General features: G+C 39.2%; 1 protein-coding gene and 1 long non-coding RNA gene across 3 annotated transcripts; one reads left to right on the top strand and one right to left on the bottom strand.

The window, feature by feature from the left end:
- The first annotated feature begins 812 nt into the window (after positions 1–812).
- Positions 813–12421, top strand: LOC120785233 (cytochrome c oxidase assembly protein COX18, mitochondrial). 2 transcript variants are annotated; one of them, XM_040119772.1, is made up of 7 exons: positions 813–1006; positions 6291–6622; positions 9987–10087; positions 10221–10375; positions 10506–10621; positions 10698–10805; positions 12128–12421. In XM_040119772.1, the coding sequence occupies exons 2-7, from the start codon at positions 6323–6325 to the stop codon at positions 12287–12289; spliced, it is 942 nt and encodes a 313-aa protein (XP_039975706.1). In that variant the 5' UTR covers positions 813–1006; positions 6291–6322; the 3' UTR covers positions 12290–12421. The 2 variants fall into 2 exon arrangements, with proteins under 2 accessions (XP_039975706.1, XP_039975704.1); XM_040119770.1 differs by having other exon boundaries at positions 815–1006; positions 6291–6727.
- On the bottom strand, positions 7833–14923 carry LOC120785235. Its single transcript, XR_005706574.1, has 3 exons — positions 14795–14923; positions 11422–11467; positions 7833–8840 (listed from the first exon to the last, which is right to left on the bottom strand). It is a non-coding gene; the product is annotated as an uncharacterized LOC120785235 (long non-coding RNA).
- Positions 14924–17308: the final 2385 nt, after the last annotated feature.

Raw genomic sequence — 17308 nt, 5'->3', positions numbered from 1 at the left:
CGCCACGCGGCGGTAAACAGTGTGCCGTCATATGTGTGGGACGCTGTGCTGCTGGTGGATGGAGGGATGAAGGTGAAAGAATAAAAAATAAAATAATAATAATAACTAAACGATATAATGATATATATCTAAATCTGCCCCATAATGAGTACTTTTACTTTTGATAATTTAAGAAAATTTCGGTAGAAAGACTTTTGTACTTCTGCTGAAGTAAAACATTTACTTGTAATTGTGTATTTTTTAATTGTTTTACTACTTTTACTGAAGTAAAGGATCCCAATACATCTTCCACTTCTGGGGTTCTAATTTGAATACCCTTAATAATTTAATAGCTTTAAATGTCTTTGTTTTGTTTGAGGTGTCCTTCTGTCCAAATCACATGTTCACCACACGCTATTCCAGGTGCTAATGCTCTGTTTAATTGTTTCTAAAGACCACATTTAAAAAATACAATGTCTCCCTTATGAAGTTATTACATGAAAATATTTTTGTAAATCATTTTAAAAATCAGTCTTTTTGCTTGTTCCATTAGCAGTAACGTTCAGACACAAAAAACAGAATAAACGCATTTAATAAGACATGGATTTTTTTGTTTTATATCATATAAACCGACATGCTGCTAACTGCGTTTACACATTAGTGTTTCGTGCTTTTATTGTGAAAGTATGAAAACCTATTTCCGGTTCGATTTGGGTGAGTTAACGTTTTCTGTAAATCTGTCTGTCAGATGATTAGCTGGTCTTTGATCTTAGGCGTGAATTGTGTTTATAGTTTTTCTGATTAATTATATTTCATTTTTTTCAGACTTATTTTTGACGACCTCTGTATGACGTCACATTTACTCGCCACGCGGCGGTAAACAGTGTGCCGTCATATGTGTGGGACGCTGTGCTGCTGGTGGATGGAGGGATGAAGGTGAAAGAATAAAAAATAAAAATCTGAGTTTTAGTAATTTATTCTCCTCTGAAACCCGGGAACAGGTCACCTGACGGCTGACTTCGCACAGGTTCGTTCATGTCTCATTTACCCACATTTGCATTATCGTCAGTGAGTTTGGTTCAGTTTGTGCTCTGTAATAACTGCTGGTTTAATGATGGTGCTCTGTCTGACAGGTAACGTGTGAAACAGGTTTGGAAAGCCAGCTAGCTTTTTTAACAGGTAAACAACACGTAGACAACAAAGACATCGCGTTGTTTAAGCGTTGTTAAAGCTTTGATTTTTCACACGTTAACATCGTGTAAGACACCAGTTTCACATAATTCTGAGCCATTTGACCACTTTGGACACACCAAAGATATCGTAGGCGTGGCTGCATTTTGTTAAAACAGATGACATAAAAGTCGAGCGTAAATTTTGCAAACGCAGTTTTCATATCAAAGCTCAACAACCAATATGGCAGATCATCTAAAAACGGTAGGCTAACTTGTCTGCGTTAGGATTCTCCGTCAACTTTCCTGTTAACGCTTGAGGCCTTGAGTGTATATTCCTCAGTAGATCTTGTGCAGGGATCACCAGATGATATAGTTCTATTTTCAGGGCAGGTGCTCACTGGTCATCTCTCTGAGTCTGTTGTTAACATTTCAGTATAAAATAATTAGGTTAAAATGATTTAATATGCTCCAAATACTACCTTTGATTGTTTATTTCTAGTTCATTTTGGCAAATAAGGCCACCAGGTAGAGTACATTCAGTGCACTGCGGCCGGTTTAGTTCATCTAGAGATTACGTTCAGATGTTTTTTCCCGGATCGATTGGTTGAGAGAAGGTACAATTTCAGTCGTCCATTTTTTCTTTGGTTTACTACAGCCCTAGCTATTTGTCGACAAGACAACTAAATTTGATAGCATTGTTAGTAGATTGTGAGCCTGTATTAAAATTAAGAAACAAGACCATAACTTCTAATATTGGCGTCAATCTCTTATCAATAGAGCAACTTCAACCCAGATCTCTTGAGAAAGTACATTCATACAATAAGCGATAAATTGATTCCATTTCTGTTTTACAGAAAGAACATACTGGATAAATATCTCCTTTAAATGTATGTAATAATTTATTACAAGGGCAGTATCTATGTAATATATTCATGTGAACTTCTTTTATTTTATTTGGAGTGAGGGACTTACTAGGGTCTGACTGAATTTCTCTACTGAGATATCTGGAAAAGTTAGTTTCCATAAAAGAGTCGATTTGGGAAAACAACTCTGATCTGATGTTAGTATTTTTCTGAATTTGTGATTATTACATATACAATCAGAGAGGTCTTTCCCACCAACTAAGAGCTTGGGAATTTATCTGTTCAAAGGGCCATACAACGAAGCATTTTTGTTGAGAAAAAGTAACTTTGATACTGTATTTCTTTATAACAATGTAATATTCTTTTCGAGAAATATTGCTACCCTTAATCTGAACAGTGTGGAGAAAAATTATGTTTGAAAGCAGTCATCCAAGCTTCAAGAGCTTGTTTTTAAAAATTGGCAGGCTTGAAGGGGAAGACTGAGGGACAGCACATTAAAATTGTTCGTTGGCGTATGGGATTTCATCTTAAAATATGTTCATAGGGTTCCTGCACCAAGTACCTAGTTATAATCTGGGCGTTCTTGTTAACCTGTCTGTCATTTTACCATTTCATCAGGATTAAGAGTAAAGGCTAGCATGCCCTCTGCTGGTCATAGCCCTAAATTAAATTAAAATGTTCTAAAAAAAATGTATGTTGTTTTCCAAAGCGAGATATTCATTACAATAGTCTGTATCATAAACCAACATTAAGGTAGTAGCGTACAACTGCTGTATCCTTTTCCCCGCACAATTGTTAATATTTTTAATGGTAGAGAGCTAAAGTTTGATGAATGGTGTCAAAGATAGAATGTCCAATAATTTGTTTGTTTATCAAAAAAGGGCAGCAGTTGAGCAAAAGAAAGCAATTTTATCTTGCTGTAAATAATTTAATCATAAAATTGCAATCCAAACATTTTACTTTTGTAGGCTACAAAAAAAAAGGAAGAAAAGGAGAAAGAAATGAGGATCCTTAGCATGTTAAATAGTGGCAGGCAACCCCTATGTTTAAAGAAGTTTTTTAACTCTAGTGCTCAGCAATCAATGGGAATTTATGACACTTGCCTGTTCAAACTGGACAAGCGGGCATTATATGAAATTGATGTCTGAGATCACACGTTACCTGTTGTTGATGTGTGAAAAATCAAACCGTTGACTGGTAAACAACGCATTAACAATACTGTTGCATGTTGTCTACTTCTTGTTTATGTGTTAAAAATAATGTATTTCTGAGCTAGCTGGCTTTCCATAAAACTGGTAATGTGTTAAAAAGGTAACATGTTAATCTGGTAAAGTGTAAAACTGGCAACGTGGTAAACAGTTAATGTGTTAAGCAGGTAAACTTTGATCGTTGTCAGATTTTTAAACTCCACATCACTTTTTATTTTACATCAACATCTACATTCATATAACAGACACATCAGTGTGCTGTTTAAATCAGCTGATTAGACCCCTCGCTCAAACATTAATCAATATTCAGAATACACAAAACCATAGTAGGCGATAGTTATTGATCTGTCAGATCTATAGAGATTTAAAAATCCTCACATTGCACTTGGTACCAAAGGGTTTAACTTTGCTTCATGCTACTTTGACAGTTAAATCATTAGTATTCATAATTTAGCCTTGATGTGCGACAGACTGAGATCTGGCTGTGATATAATGTGAATGTGTTTGATGTCAGCGTCGGGGTGGGGATCTAGTTGGACAGAGACCTAAGCGGCTGCATCGTGTGGTGATTGACAGTTTGTAGGATCCATACTAAAAGTGTGCATGTGCACAAAAGCTGAAAGTGGCGTACACAAAAAAGTAATCGGACTTATAAAACTGTGTACACACCTGCATGCAATTTCCCTTATAAATCTCAATCAACTTGAAAATGTGCACACTTTGGCAGGGCCAATGCTCTGCCCAAAACACTCCCACAATTGACCATAAATGGTCAATGCAAATCCCTCATAAATATCGATATATATATTGTTCCTGCGGAGAATGCAGGCTCTGGTACGAACGACACAAAATCTGAGGACTGATGGCTACAACAAAACAGGATAGTTTCCGAGGTTAAACAAAGTATGGACTGACCAGCGGATGCACAGAGATACTGAAGCTCACCTCTTCATATTTGTTAAGCATCTATAGGCTATAAACACGTACATAGCTGATGAACTTACATAGTAAATATTTTAAAAAACACAATAAACACTGTATTTAACTCCAAAGTTCAGCATATAGGTGTTTCTCTCATTGTCTCAGTTGATGATAAATGCAGGTGGTGTCAGGTGAGGTGGCTGTAGAAGGCAGAGTGTGTGGAAGCCATCACGGGTCTCCAGTGGCTCTGTTCGCCTGACAGCACAGTCATGTTCACTGCAGCGACCAGATGAAAAGTAAAATCATAGTTGGTGATATATGCACAGTATTAGAAGATGTTATTAAATACTATTGCCACTCTGTTCTACAATTCTTAAATGCTATTTGATGTTACCGTGGATTTCTACAACTGATAATGATAATTTAACTAGTTAGCCTAGTTAACATGGTTGAGGTGAGAGGGACTCAGTATAATCAGGCTTAATATCGGGGAAAGGCAGAAGCCAGACTTTCCTGAATCCTGCCACCTGCCAAATCCTGGCATCATCCGAGCATTTAAACAGCTGCAGTGGCTCAACAGCTGACCACGAGTGTTAGCAGCATATAGTCCGGCCCTCCCCTCTGCGCTCTGGGGGTGGGGGATGCGACTGTGAGACAGCGCATATGAAATATTGCGCGGGCTTTGATTTGAGATTTAAGTGGGCCTTTATCTTTCACTATCGCAAGCACAAATAACACTGCTGGTTTGATAAAGTTGATCTATAAGTAATGTGATGTGATATGAAGTGAAATTAAATGTGTGAATTTGTACAATTTGGCTTGAATTCACAACCTCACCATGTGCCTGCCAATATCCCATCTCCAAAATGTTTGTATACAAGTGTCAGAGTTTCCGTACAGGTTCGCACATTCTCCGGTCAAATTTGTTTTTATGGATCCCAACTTTTGTGTGGCAAGTATTATCCAGGCCCCGTTTTGTGTGTACACAATGGTTGTAAGTGAGGCCGCCAATCAGACCTGGATCATCCTCAGCTTCAGTGTTTAATGTGTTCAAGTTTAAGCTCAGGTAACTCACTGACATCACTCAGGTGTTTATACACTAGTGGAAGAGAAACAGGGCTTTCCTGAAGCACTGACACTTTGCAGCCAGTTATATCACCAAAATATTAATTAGTTGAAACCTCATTTAACTCAGTGTTCACTAGTGATACCAACTGGTAAAAATAATAAAGAGCCAAATCACAAAATATCAAATCTTTTCTGTTAATGATATGTTGCAGCAGTTAGTTCTGCTACTGAATGAACAAAGCATGCTTATATGTCTTTCTACTTTTTCATAAAGTGTAGTTATTATTATCATAGTCATCACTTGGTATGACTTATAGATAGATAGATAGATAGATAGATCGATAGATAACATTCAAGGGGTTATACATGAAGAATAAAAACTAAAAATAACACATTGATATAAATAGTTACATGTGAGCCACTATTTAGAAAATCTGTAAACAGGAGAAAATGACATGAAAAAGATAGTAATAAAAAGATTCGTTTAAAAAGCAGTACACAGAGTAAAATGTTGACAGATCCATCCTTTAGCCGCCTGCCTGATGCAGTACGTGGCCCATGACTGAAAGAATCCGAGAGTTTTGAACCTTGTGTTGAAATGATCATGTGATTCTGATGAAAAACGATATAAGCCTCGATACAAACCTTCAGCAGAAACGGTCGAACATACTGGACACGAGTTTCGGAGCCTCTGGATCATACATCACATCACTAATACTCTGTCTCTCCAAAGGTGTGACTGTGGTTACACCATGTGGCCAAATGTATGTTTAATGTGCATAGGAATCACTTGTGAGTGCAAGGGTCCAGTTTCCTTATACTTTTGGCTATGTGCTGTGAAACTGTGATCCTGATCACTGAAACAAACTGTGTCTGAAACATGAGAACTCAGGTGTTTTTACCTGATCAGCCCTGTTTCAATGTCCATGTGGTCTAAGATCCAAATCTGTAATGGTCTGTTTTGAGGTTCAGGATGAAGAAATACTCTGGTAAATGGGCTCTTCACTGACAGTATGTTTTATTCAGTATCAGGATCCTGGACTCTTCTAATCCACCTTGTTTGTCTCTTTGTGTTTCAGGACTTTTGAGGGAGGGGGTCGGGGGGGTCACCATGTTGAGTGTGGGGGGGTCGGTGATGTCCGGCCTCCTGCAGCTCCGCCTCCTGCAGGTTCCTCTTCGAAGAGTCTGTTCAGCTGTGATCCACAGGAAGTCACCTGCATCTGGTCTGACCTGGTCTGTGCCTCTGTCTCTTGGACTCCCCTCAGTCTACTCTCACAGGTCACCTGTCAGGACTGCATCAGGTGTCGGTGGTGGTGATGCAGGTGGTACAGGTGTGTCTGGCTGGTACAGTGGCCTGGTGGACTCGGCTCCGGTTCACATGTGTGAACACTTCCTGGTGAGCGTGCAGCAGGTGAGCGGGTTGCCATGGTGGCTGAGTATTGTCGTGGCAACGTTGTCAGTCAGGACGCTTGTTACTCTGCCGCTCGCCGCCTACCAGTTGGTCATCATCTCTAAGGTGAGTTTTGGAGAGGGGGGGGAAATGGCTCTGTTTACATCCACCTCACAGTTTGCATCAGTACCAGTCTACAATACCAGTACACCAGAGTCCAGGACCACTGTTTGTGTCCAGGTTCAGTTTCCAGTGTACAGAGTCAAGTACCAGTGTGTAACTGTAACTGTTATTGTTACTTTTATTGCTACTGTTACTGTTACTTGATGTTACCGTTGGTGTTAGTGTTAGTGTTACTGTTACGGTTGTGTTGGTGTTAATGGTACGTTTTGTGTTAGTACTGCTGGTGTTACCGTTGGTGTTACTCTTACTGTTACGGTTAGTGTAAGTGGTACTGTAACGCATAGTGTTGTTGTTAGTGGTACTGTAGTATTAGTGTACTGAGCTTCATTTCCTGCAGGGGGCAACATGCTGCCACATGTCTGACTGAACCTCCACCCACAGAGAGACAGCTCTTAATGATAATGATAATAACGCACATAATATAAACATCAGTTTATATTTGGGACCAGATGTTTGTTCACTTTTTATACATCTGACCTCAGAAGTTGATGTTAATCCATCAGATGAAGCGGACCAGTGACCAAGGACCTGGAATGTTTGTTAGCAGCTTTATCACTCTGCATCCACACACCACATCACATGCAAACATAGTGATAAATGTTCACTTTATAATTCATGTTGGCACTTCAATTATGACTCTGCTGATATTCTGTATTTAATCCCACACACAGACTCAACACTGAAGGTCTCCCACTAACAAGTGCCTTATATATCTTATTTCCTCTGAGCCGCAGAGCTCCATTGCTGTTCAGAAACTTTTAAAAACACATTACTGAGCCACAGTGGGTGACATTACATTACATTTCATTACATGAACACACACACTTTATTTTGTTTAGACTCAGCCCCACACAAACTGTCTTGCTGCCCCAGATACTCACTACAGCACCATATGTGGATTAATCCACCACTGAAAATAATCCCCAACAAATGCAGTGTTTCCTCTTGTTTGTGTTATTAAAAACTACAGTGAGCAGCTGTTTTAGGAAAATTACTGAGTCTTTTTTAAAGTTGAAACTATACATTTGTGAGGTGTTTTTAAAGACACATCTTCAGTAGGAACCAATGTGCTTGGAGCTGAGAGCCACAAACAGAGGAGGGAAGTCAGAAAGTAACACACTATTGGTTTGAGTCGGAAAATGAGATTTAATGCTAAGGCCGATATAGAATAACACCAGAGGAACACTTTAATTCAAAGTAAATCATAATAATGTTTTATGTGCTGTTCTATAATATTTAAATGTGTAAATATGTAAACAGGAACAGGTAAACATACAAACTGAGATTAGTGCTCTGCTGCTCTTCAGCTGCTCTCATGTCTGTAAATCTGAACTCAGATCAGAGTTCAAACAGTTTGTCCTAGGAGGAATGAAATATTCCTGGAATGCGCACATCAGCCACACTCTCCCACGACCGCTGTCCTCCTTCCTCCTGCTCCTCCTGCTCCTCCTCCAGATGTTCTCCTCTTGTCAGACGGTATTTACTCTGACTTCAATCCTCAGAGTACGTCCACATTAAACTGGTTACATTTGTAAACATCTTTTTCCTCCATCCAGACTAAAACTGAGTTTTTCCAGAACCAGAGTGTGTTAATGCTAAACTGTAGGCTCTGTTGTCTCTAACTTTGTCTGTGATCGATCATAGATTTAGTTGTATCCAAGCTTGGGAATGACTGTTGGTTAACACGTATTGTTTTTGAGATTAAATCACTGTTTCATCCTGATTCATTATCTGAGAACAGAAACAGAAAAATCTGTAATTGAGAACAACTACACGTTGCATTGATCTGCATTAAAACACAATGAGGGTAATCACAGAGAACAGGAGACTGAATGCAGGTTTAACAGACTGTCTCACTCCTCACCATGTTTTCTTTAACTGAAAAGAGGACGAGAAGAAGAGATTTAACTGTTTTTCTTTTGTTCAGGTGTATGACTGTGGACAGAGCTCTCTAGTAGAACCACCTGGATACTCTGTTAGTCTGGACAAAGATCGAGTTGTAAACATTTAGATGGCTTCATGTGGACGTGGTCTGAGTGTTTGGAGTTCAGGCTTCCTGATGACACAGATCCAATAAACAGGAAATTAACAATGACATACTTGTTTGATTTTAGTTGTAGTTTCAGCCATGTTTGAGGCTCTATATAAAGCAAAAATGTAGAATTCAGACAGTAAATGTGGAGCACATGTGACATGTTTCCTCTGAGTTCACCACACTAACCTGTTCTTCACGTGTAATCTAAACCAGAACATTTAAACTGACCTCTTTATACCACACTTTCTGTCTGCATACTTGATCCTGTTTGCATGTTTGTTGGCGTGTTCAGTCTAAAGTCAGACATTTTGGACTGCATGTGAAAAGTTCACACAGACCCTCATGGCCACCTAAATATCTGTTCCTGTTCCCCCCTACCATCAAGGTAACCTAGGGCTGGGCAGTATATTGACTTTTTAAGGTATATCGATATACTGTATTTTCTAACGAGATACAGGATCAGACATTACCGTTTATATCAATATAGTTTGATGTTACGTTACATAACCTGTTTCTCCTAAAAAGCCGCGCAAGTGTTTGCATCTCTCCTCTCTCACGCTGTCCACGCAACCCCACCCCCACTCGCTCACAAGTTCTCCTGCTATGCGTTACGATGGGATTACATTTAAATAACACGTCACTTTCAGGGACATTTTGTTTATCAATTCTACACATTTTATGCTTTTTGCGTGTAATTTAACGCTGTTTCGGTTAGGTTTTGGGGGGGCTGATAAGGAAATTGGCTAGGGAGACACAGCGCCTGTCCACACTGCCGAAGAAGACCTGGTTTGTAAAAAGAAAAGCAGTGGTTAAACTAGAGACCACCTTGCGATGGGATCACACCACCACGCTGCCACGGCTGGTAATTATTTGGAGATGGTTCGGATTAAAGAGACCAGATGAGCAGCAAAATCTTGTCATCTATAGAGAATGTCGTAAACAGGTTGCAATGCTCAGATTGTGTTAAACTTCATTATGCTGCTGACAACAATTGCAGGAGCATTCTCAGGGATAGGCCTATTTTTATTATGGCTCTGTACCGGCGACAGTCATTCAGCCTAAAAATACTAAGATATTATCTTTGGTCCATATTGCCCAGCAGTACGGTAACCACAGTAACCTATTCCTCCATCACGATAACCATAGTAACCTCCAGGTGATGTTCAGGTGGAGGCGCTGCAGGGGGAGATCTCTGAGTTGGCAAAGAGACTTCGATACGAAGTTTCAGTCCGAGCGAGAGAGAGAGGCTGGACGAACAAACAGAGCCGGTAAGAAACAAACAAACCTCTGTCAGTCTGTTTTTATCTGCAGCTTCTCTCTTTAGATGAATTTACTTTATCTCCTCAACTCTTCGCTCCTGTTCTGTCTGTTTTTGTGTGGTTTCTGTTGTTCTCTGTTCAGGCTCCAGTTCAAGAAGAACCTGCGTCGTATTGTTACTCAGCTCTACATAAGAGACAACTGTCACCCCTTCAAAGCCAGTCTCTTGGTCTGGGTTCAGCTGCCCCTCTGGATCAGCCTTTCTCTGGCCCTCCGAAACCTGAGCCTGGATCAGTCCGGTAAGGATCAGAGTCTGGACCAGAGTCTGGATTAGTCTTGGATCAGTCGTGGTCCAGGATTTCATGACACGGTGAGCTGACTCCGGATCAGTCCTGGACCAGGATTTAAACCTGTTTACTATTTGTGCAGCGTTGCAGTGTGATCTGGCAGCAGGGGGCACTCTGTGGTTCCCTGACCTCACCTCACCTGACTCCACCTGGATCCTGCCGGTCTGCCTAGGACTCACCAACCTGCTCATTGTGGAGGTCAGTCTGTCAGCAAGTGTGTGATTACCTGACCTGTGATGTTATTTATCTAATTTCCTGTCTTCTTGTTCTTCAGGTGTTTTCTCTTCAAAGAGTCAATCCGAGTCGGTTCCAGAAGCTGTTGTTGAACTCCATCAGAGGATTCTCAGTCCTGATGATCCCCATCGCTGCTACAGTCCCCTCTGTGAGACATTAACATTTGTACTAAAGTGTTATCTTCAATAATACCCCCCCCCCAAATTCCTGTATCAGCCTCGTGAGTCTCATGTTTCACCTGTCAGACTCAGGTTTTTATATTTTTGTTCGTCATCTGTGAAGTGGAAACATCAGATTTAAAAAGTCCGAAGGTTTCCGAGCGAATCCAGGTTCAGGTGCAGAAGGAATGCAGAGTTTTCATTCTGCAGGTTTCATGTTCAGATCTGTTCACACATTCCTCTCAGCAATCACGTGTTTGTGATTAAACACATACAGACATGTTTTATCTGTCTGAGATCAGGACCTGCAGCTCTGAAAACATGTTTCTGATAGAGGATAAAAGTCTTTACAGTGACTGACACCTGAATCAGGACCTGTGCTGGTCCAGATTACATCCGGCCTGATCCACTCTGATATGGGGCCAGTTTCACAAAGACAGACTTTGACTCTGGCTCAGATCAAACTCCTAGTCAGACTTCAGACAAACGTCCAAATTCATCTGTTGCACAAAGCAGTCAATTTCACTGTGTTAAGCTGGACAACTGTGCTATGAACTTTGGGCAAAAAGACTTTTTTCAAAATAAAAAACATTACAAGTGGCTTACCAGTTAACTGCATCAGCCACTCAGTTCACTCCAGCAGAAAATGTTCCTGGAAGTTTTATAGTGAAAATTCAGCAGAAAGACTGAACAATACAAAAAAACTTCCTGCCTTGTGTCCTTCCGCGCAAGCGACAGCAGTGTATATCCGCCTCATTCTCGTGAACGCGATATCTCAGGAACACCTTGAGGGAATTTCTTCAAATTTGGCACAAACGTTAATTTGGACTCAAGGTTGAACTGATTAGAATTTGGTGGTAAAAGGTCAAGGTCACCGTGACCTCTCAAAACATGTTTTTGGCTATAATTCAAGAATTCATATGCTACTTGTGAAAAAAAATACAATCAATAGCTTTTATTAAATTCCTTCCAAGTCTTCAAAGTAGTAAGAGCTGTGATTATTCTTAGTCTTAATTAGTAACAGCTGTTAAAGCTGGTAAAACATGAATACTTAATGTTTGATCACCAGTTGATGATCCAGACTTCACCCTGTGAGTGACTCCACTCATCATACTTTTTTTGTTTTATTATGTCATTTTATTAATTTATATTTTTATATTATTTCATTTTGTATTTTATTTTATTTTATTTTATTTTAAGTGAAGTGATTGTCCTGTGTGGTGTCTGTGGATCTTTACTCAGAACCTCCAGCAGCCTTCATTCTCTAACATCACTTTGTTTTTTGTTTCTCCTTTCCTGTCAACCCCCCCAGTCCATGGCTCTTTACTGGTTTGCCTCCAGTCTATTGGGATTCAGTCACAACCTCCTCCTTCGTTCTCCTTGGATCCACAAAATTCTCAAACTCCAAACTCATCAATCGGACTCTCCATACAGAGACCTGCTGTCTGCATTCATCAACAAATACTGCAAATAGCATCATCTCATTGTGTCTGTTTCCCCACCCAAACACATCAAACCTCAGCAGCTGTCAGTGGAGTGGGGTGGGGGTCATGTCCTTCTCACTGTATAGTTTCAAATTGATTTTCTGTACGAATTCTGAAAAAAATACCTGCAGACACTTCTCAGGGCTAAAAATCGAACTGCTAATGGATAGCAGTTTTTATCATGGTTTGTTTGCTAGATTGATGCATAAAATAAATAACTAACCAATTAAATAATAATCTAAACACGGTCAGATCAAGTTATACTGTGATAATGAAAAAATACATTAAACCACTTTTACACTAACAAACATTAAGTACACAACAACAGTGTGTCTTTCCGTCTCTCAGTGGTTATAAAGAGATCATTTGTTATATTTTACTGCTGTTCAGTGGTTATCATGTTAAAATCAGAAGAAAAATATTGGTGGACACAGTTTATTGATCTATATGTTCAATAACAAATACTGTGATGATATTAGTGATATGATGAAACAATGTGATGAAGAGCATGATTTCATTTTTTTACACTTTGATTAGTTTGTGTTTGAAGGTCAGGAATTTAAACTAAGTTTGTCTCTTTACATTCAGACTTTTACACATTCAAACTTGGTAACTTGTTATAAACATTCATAATATTGTGATATTCAGTATTAAAATGTCAAAACATGACTTGAAACTGTGTATAATGTGTGCAGTTGAATACTGTAAATACTGAAATGAATAGTGTTTGAACAATAACAGGAAGAATAAATGTGACCGCTGGCTCTGGAACATTTCCTGTTTATTGTTTTCCTACTGACGAGCTGAAAATCAGCATCCTGCTGGAAAAATGTCTCTTTAATATCTGTGAAATGTCTCCTAAATAACTCTGAAATATCTGTGAAACATCTAAATATCTCTGAAAGGTTATCTAGAATTTATTTGGTCCTGCATCTGAGTGCTACAGGTCTTGCTAAATATAGCTTCAAAGCTGAAAAACCCATTTTGTAAGATGTTTTTTAAGATGTAAGATGTTTTTAAGATGACTGTGTATTTTCCCATGGACTGATTTAATTTCCTTGAAACTTTATGGGAAAGTGCTGATATTTATTTTAGATATATAAAAGATTTAAAGATAAATCCTTCATCATTTAATAATTTTTTGAAAATAGCTAATTTTTCACACTTTTCACTGGATGTAGTATCCATCCAGTGAAAAGTGTGAAAAATGGTTTTATTTCAAAGGTAGATATTTGTACTATGTTGACTTCGGGTTTTCTATCTTTGTGTGATAGGTATTGAGCCTTTTTTTCTTTGGATTCAGGACATTTGCCAGGTACAGCTTGTAATGGTTTGTTGCACACTAGATAATGTCATCTTGTTCCGTGTTTCTGGACAAAAAATTAATCTTAGTTCCTTAGCTCAATACACATATATTATTTCCAAATTTCAAGTTTTTCTTAACTAACCTCTGACATCATCAGCTAGTAATATTAAAAAACAATTCAAAATGGGTTGCTGCAGATGTTGGGGAGTACTCTTTGTATTCAGTCACTGTGTATCTTCATCACTTTCTGTTTCAGTAGTGAATAGTAGTGAATTCTGAGTCCTTTATCACTCATGGGGGACACCATTTCTTTCGAGGCTTGATAAACCTTTGTGCATGTTGTAAGGTCCCTTGATTTCTCTTTATTTATGTCTGAACAACTGAACAACTCTGTTTGCTGTTGGAATGCAAGTTGAAGGGATCACGGCACTGTTTCTGAAGTTTAGTTTAGCTGTCTTGTGACAGTTGGCTTCTTCGAGGCTTTTCCAGTAGAGCAGGGCTCCATCATCTCACTATCACCTCAAACTGCTTAATGATGAAATTAATTATGATTGCACTCTTTTATATACTTCAGGGTATGTTGCAATCAAACAAACCAAGTCATTACAAGCTGTAACTTGTAAATTTCCTGAACCCAATGAAAAACAGGCTCAATAGGTATCACAGAGATCAAAAACCTTGAAGTCAACATAGTACAAATACCTATCAATGAAATAAAACCACTGAATGTAATATTATTGTCACAATCTCTTTTTGACTTGCCGCTTGGATATATGTGGACTTTTGTCTCCTTACTTAATTAGTCTCTATTTGTACTGTTATGCCCTAGTCTGGGGGATTGAGGGCACAACATAAGGACAAGAAGTGGAGAGCAAAAATAAATGCAAAAGTGAGCAATCAATTGCTACACAGTGAGTGTTATTTACAGGCAGTGAGGCTGGAATTCAGGGTGAACCACAGGCCAAAACTATAAACAAAACAAAGCTATCTTCCAGACAGGAGTCCTACCTAATCCCTAAGTGAACAAAAGAAACAAACAAAAAGACATTTGCCAACCCTGACCCCCACAGCTAAACAAAACAGTGTTGAAACAAAAACAGCGATTCACCCCGACTGCCCCCTTCTATATACAAAGTGTCTGAATTATTTACAAAATGTTCAAAGGAAAACCAAGGTTGTCTAAGCTTACCGGTCTTAACACAGATTTCACAAAGTTTCACAAAGATTGGACGATCAAGGAGGACCGAAGCTTCAGTCTCAACATTGACCCCCTGGGGTCACCACCTTATTCTTCTTTTTCTTCTTCGAGATTGTATGGCAGTTGGCATCCGTGATGTTGCATTACTGCCACCTTCAGTTTTTTTATTCTCCCTCAGTATCCATTCATTTTAAAGCTGTCCTTCTCCTCCAGCCTTAAAAACTAAGTACACAATTCCTCCCTTGAACACTGTGTCCACATTCTAATTGAGTGCAAATGTCTCCCTTTTATTGCGTTATTCCAGTGCTGTTGCCACTGCTGATGTACCTTTTTCTACACAATGCCTTTGGCCTGTGGTTTTGATAATTTAATATTGATTTCAACAATTTCTTTTTTGACTGCTTCTTTTGCCAATTTGTTTACTCTATGGTTTCCAAAGATTCCTGAATGTGCTGAGACACACATGAATGTGATATTTTTCCCTTGCCCAACTATTCTTGAATTAGCAAACAAGATTTCGTAATGCAGATCCAGGTGACTTCTGGCTATACCTGTCTTAATGCTTGCAAGGGCCAACACAGAATCACTACATGTTATTATATTGCTGCAACTAACCTTTTCAGTCCATTCTAATGGCACCAACATGGCATACAGTTCAACAGTATAAATATTCAAACAATCAGATGTTCCCTTATCGAATCCCACTCTGTAACGGGGCACCGCAACTGCAGATCCTGTTGCATCTGTTTGTGGATCTTTTGATTCCATCTGTAAAAATCTGAACACTGTCTTTACATTTATGGTCCCTACAACTATAGTATTCCCTGGTAAATCTACGGCCCTATTACTATGTTTAATATGAAGTCATTCCAAATCTACAGACGGATTTTCTAATATCCAGAGGGGTCTAACAGGCGCCAAACTCTTCATTGTATACAACCATATTTTTTCCATTTGCGCTCCTGTCCAGCCAAACCTTTTTTTTTGTGTCCTCACTTTCTCCCAACATATCTGCAGCACCCCTTTGGCTGGCTGACTATCTCCATGCCCCCTTAGATTGACCTATTGGCCACCAGCTGTTTCCGATGTAACCACAATTGCATTTCACCTGCTTCACTTTGGAGTTCACACACTGGGGAAGTTCTGACTGCTCCTAAACACACAGAGCCCGAGCTTGCATAATATCCAGGCCTGCAGGCACAGATTTTGCTGCTGATCCGTATAAACTATTTCCATCTAATCTTGATCTTATTAAGGCTACATAAATATATTTCAAAGATTCAATACTAGCTTCCCAATCCAATCCTGCAAGACACCTAATGACATTTATCATTTTTTTTACATTTATGAACTACATATCTAATATGCTCTCTTCATGTTAATCTCGCATCAAAATACACTCCCAAAAAAAGTTATTTCCATCAAGGTTCAACATACATTCCCTGAATTTCTATCTTGTGAGGAACATAGCTTTTGTTTTTTCTACTGAAAATTTTAATGCCCATTTTGTTCCCCATTTTCCAATTTAATTAATTCCATCTTGCAATTTCTTAACTATATGTTCAACATTTCTCCCTCTTCTCCACAAACCCTTGTCATCTGCAAACAATGACTTCGCCATATTAGTTGGAATATTTACAAATATATAGTTTTTCATAATGGAAAATAAAGTTGGGCTTTATCCACGCCCCTGAAGTCACCTGTTTTCTACAGCATTTTGGCTTGGGTCGTAACTCTCACCCTATCTTCACCTGAATAATTCCTTTATCTAAAAAGTCCATAACCCAAATTAACATTTTCCTCACGATTCCCCTTAAGTGTATTTTGATTAGAAGCGCCTCTCTCCAGAACATATCAAGGGCTTTCTCAACATCAAATAACACTGCAACCACTGTCACTTTATTTACTTGGGCTTTCCTTATCTCATCCTCTCAACACGACACTGGGTCCATAGTGCTCCTTCCTTTGCTGAATCTCCTTTGATACGTAGCCACCATACCTCTATTCTCCAAGAGGTACATTAATCTCTCATTTCGCAATAATCTCTCCAAACTTTGTACAGCTAGATATTTTAACATGCTAAAACATATTTAATCTTTACCAGGTGCCGTCTTTCCTGTTTTGTCCAGTGCCCTTCTTAATTCCAACACTAGTCATCTTCTTGCCCTTCAGTATTAGGTCCAGTTACCAAGTTTCCATATCGTAAAACTCATGTTTCACTGCTCAAACTTGCCCTCTGATGATTTTTGCTAACTTAGGCGGATTGACCTTCTTTACTCCCACTTCCCCCTCAAATCTCATCACTACATTAAGAAATCCTGCCTTTGGGCCATTCTCCTCATCTCCTCTTCTCTCCACCTACGCTTTTTTCTTTCTCCTATGACTATTTGTCCCTCATGGCTTTACTCCCTCTCACCACCTCTTCCCACTCCCTCTCCCTCCTCCCATCTTCCTCACTAAACTCCACGCTGCTATTTTCACTTTCCATCTCCCTCCCTGCCATCC

The sequence above is a fragment of the Xiphias gladius genome, chromosome 23, assembly GCF_016859285.1.
Source record: "Xiphias gladius isolate SHS-SW01 ecotype Sanya breed wild chromosome 23, ASM1685928v1, whole genome shotgun sequence".
NCBI lineage: Eukaryota > Metazoa > Chordata > Actinopteri > Istiophoriformes > Xiphiidae > Xiphias > Xiphias gladius.
Note: the sequence above shows the minus strand (reverse complement) of the source record. Positions and strands in the feature narration are given on the sequence as shown.

Coding starts and splice junctions, on each gene's coding strand:
- LOC120785233 (XM_040119770.1), top strand. CDS start 6,323: ATGTTGAGTGTGGGGGGGTCGGTGATGTCCGGCCTCCTGCAGCTCCGC. Junction 6,728..9,986: donor AGTTGGTCATCATCTCTAAG/GTGAGTTTTGGA, acceptor GGTGATGTTCAG/GTGGAGGCGCTGCAGGGGGA. Junction 10,622..10,697: donor CCAACCTGCTCATTGTGGAG/GTCAGTCTGTCA, acceptor CTTGTTCTTCAG/GTGTTTTCTCTTCAAAGAGT.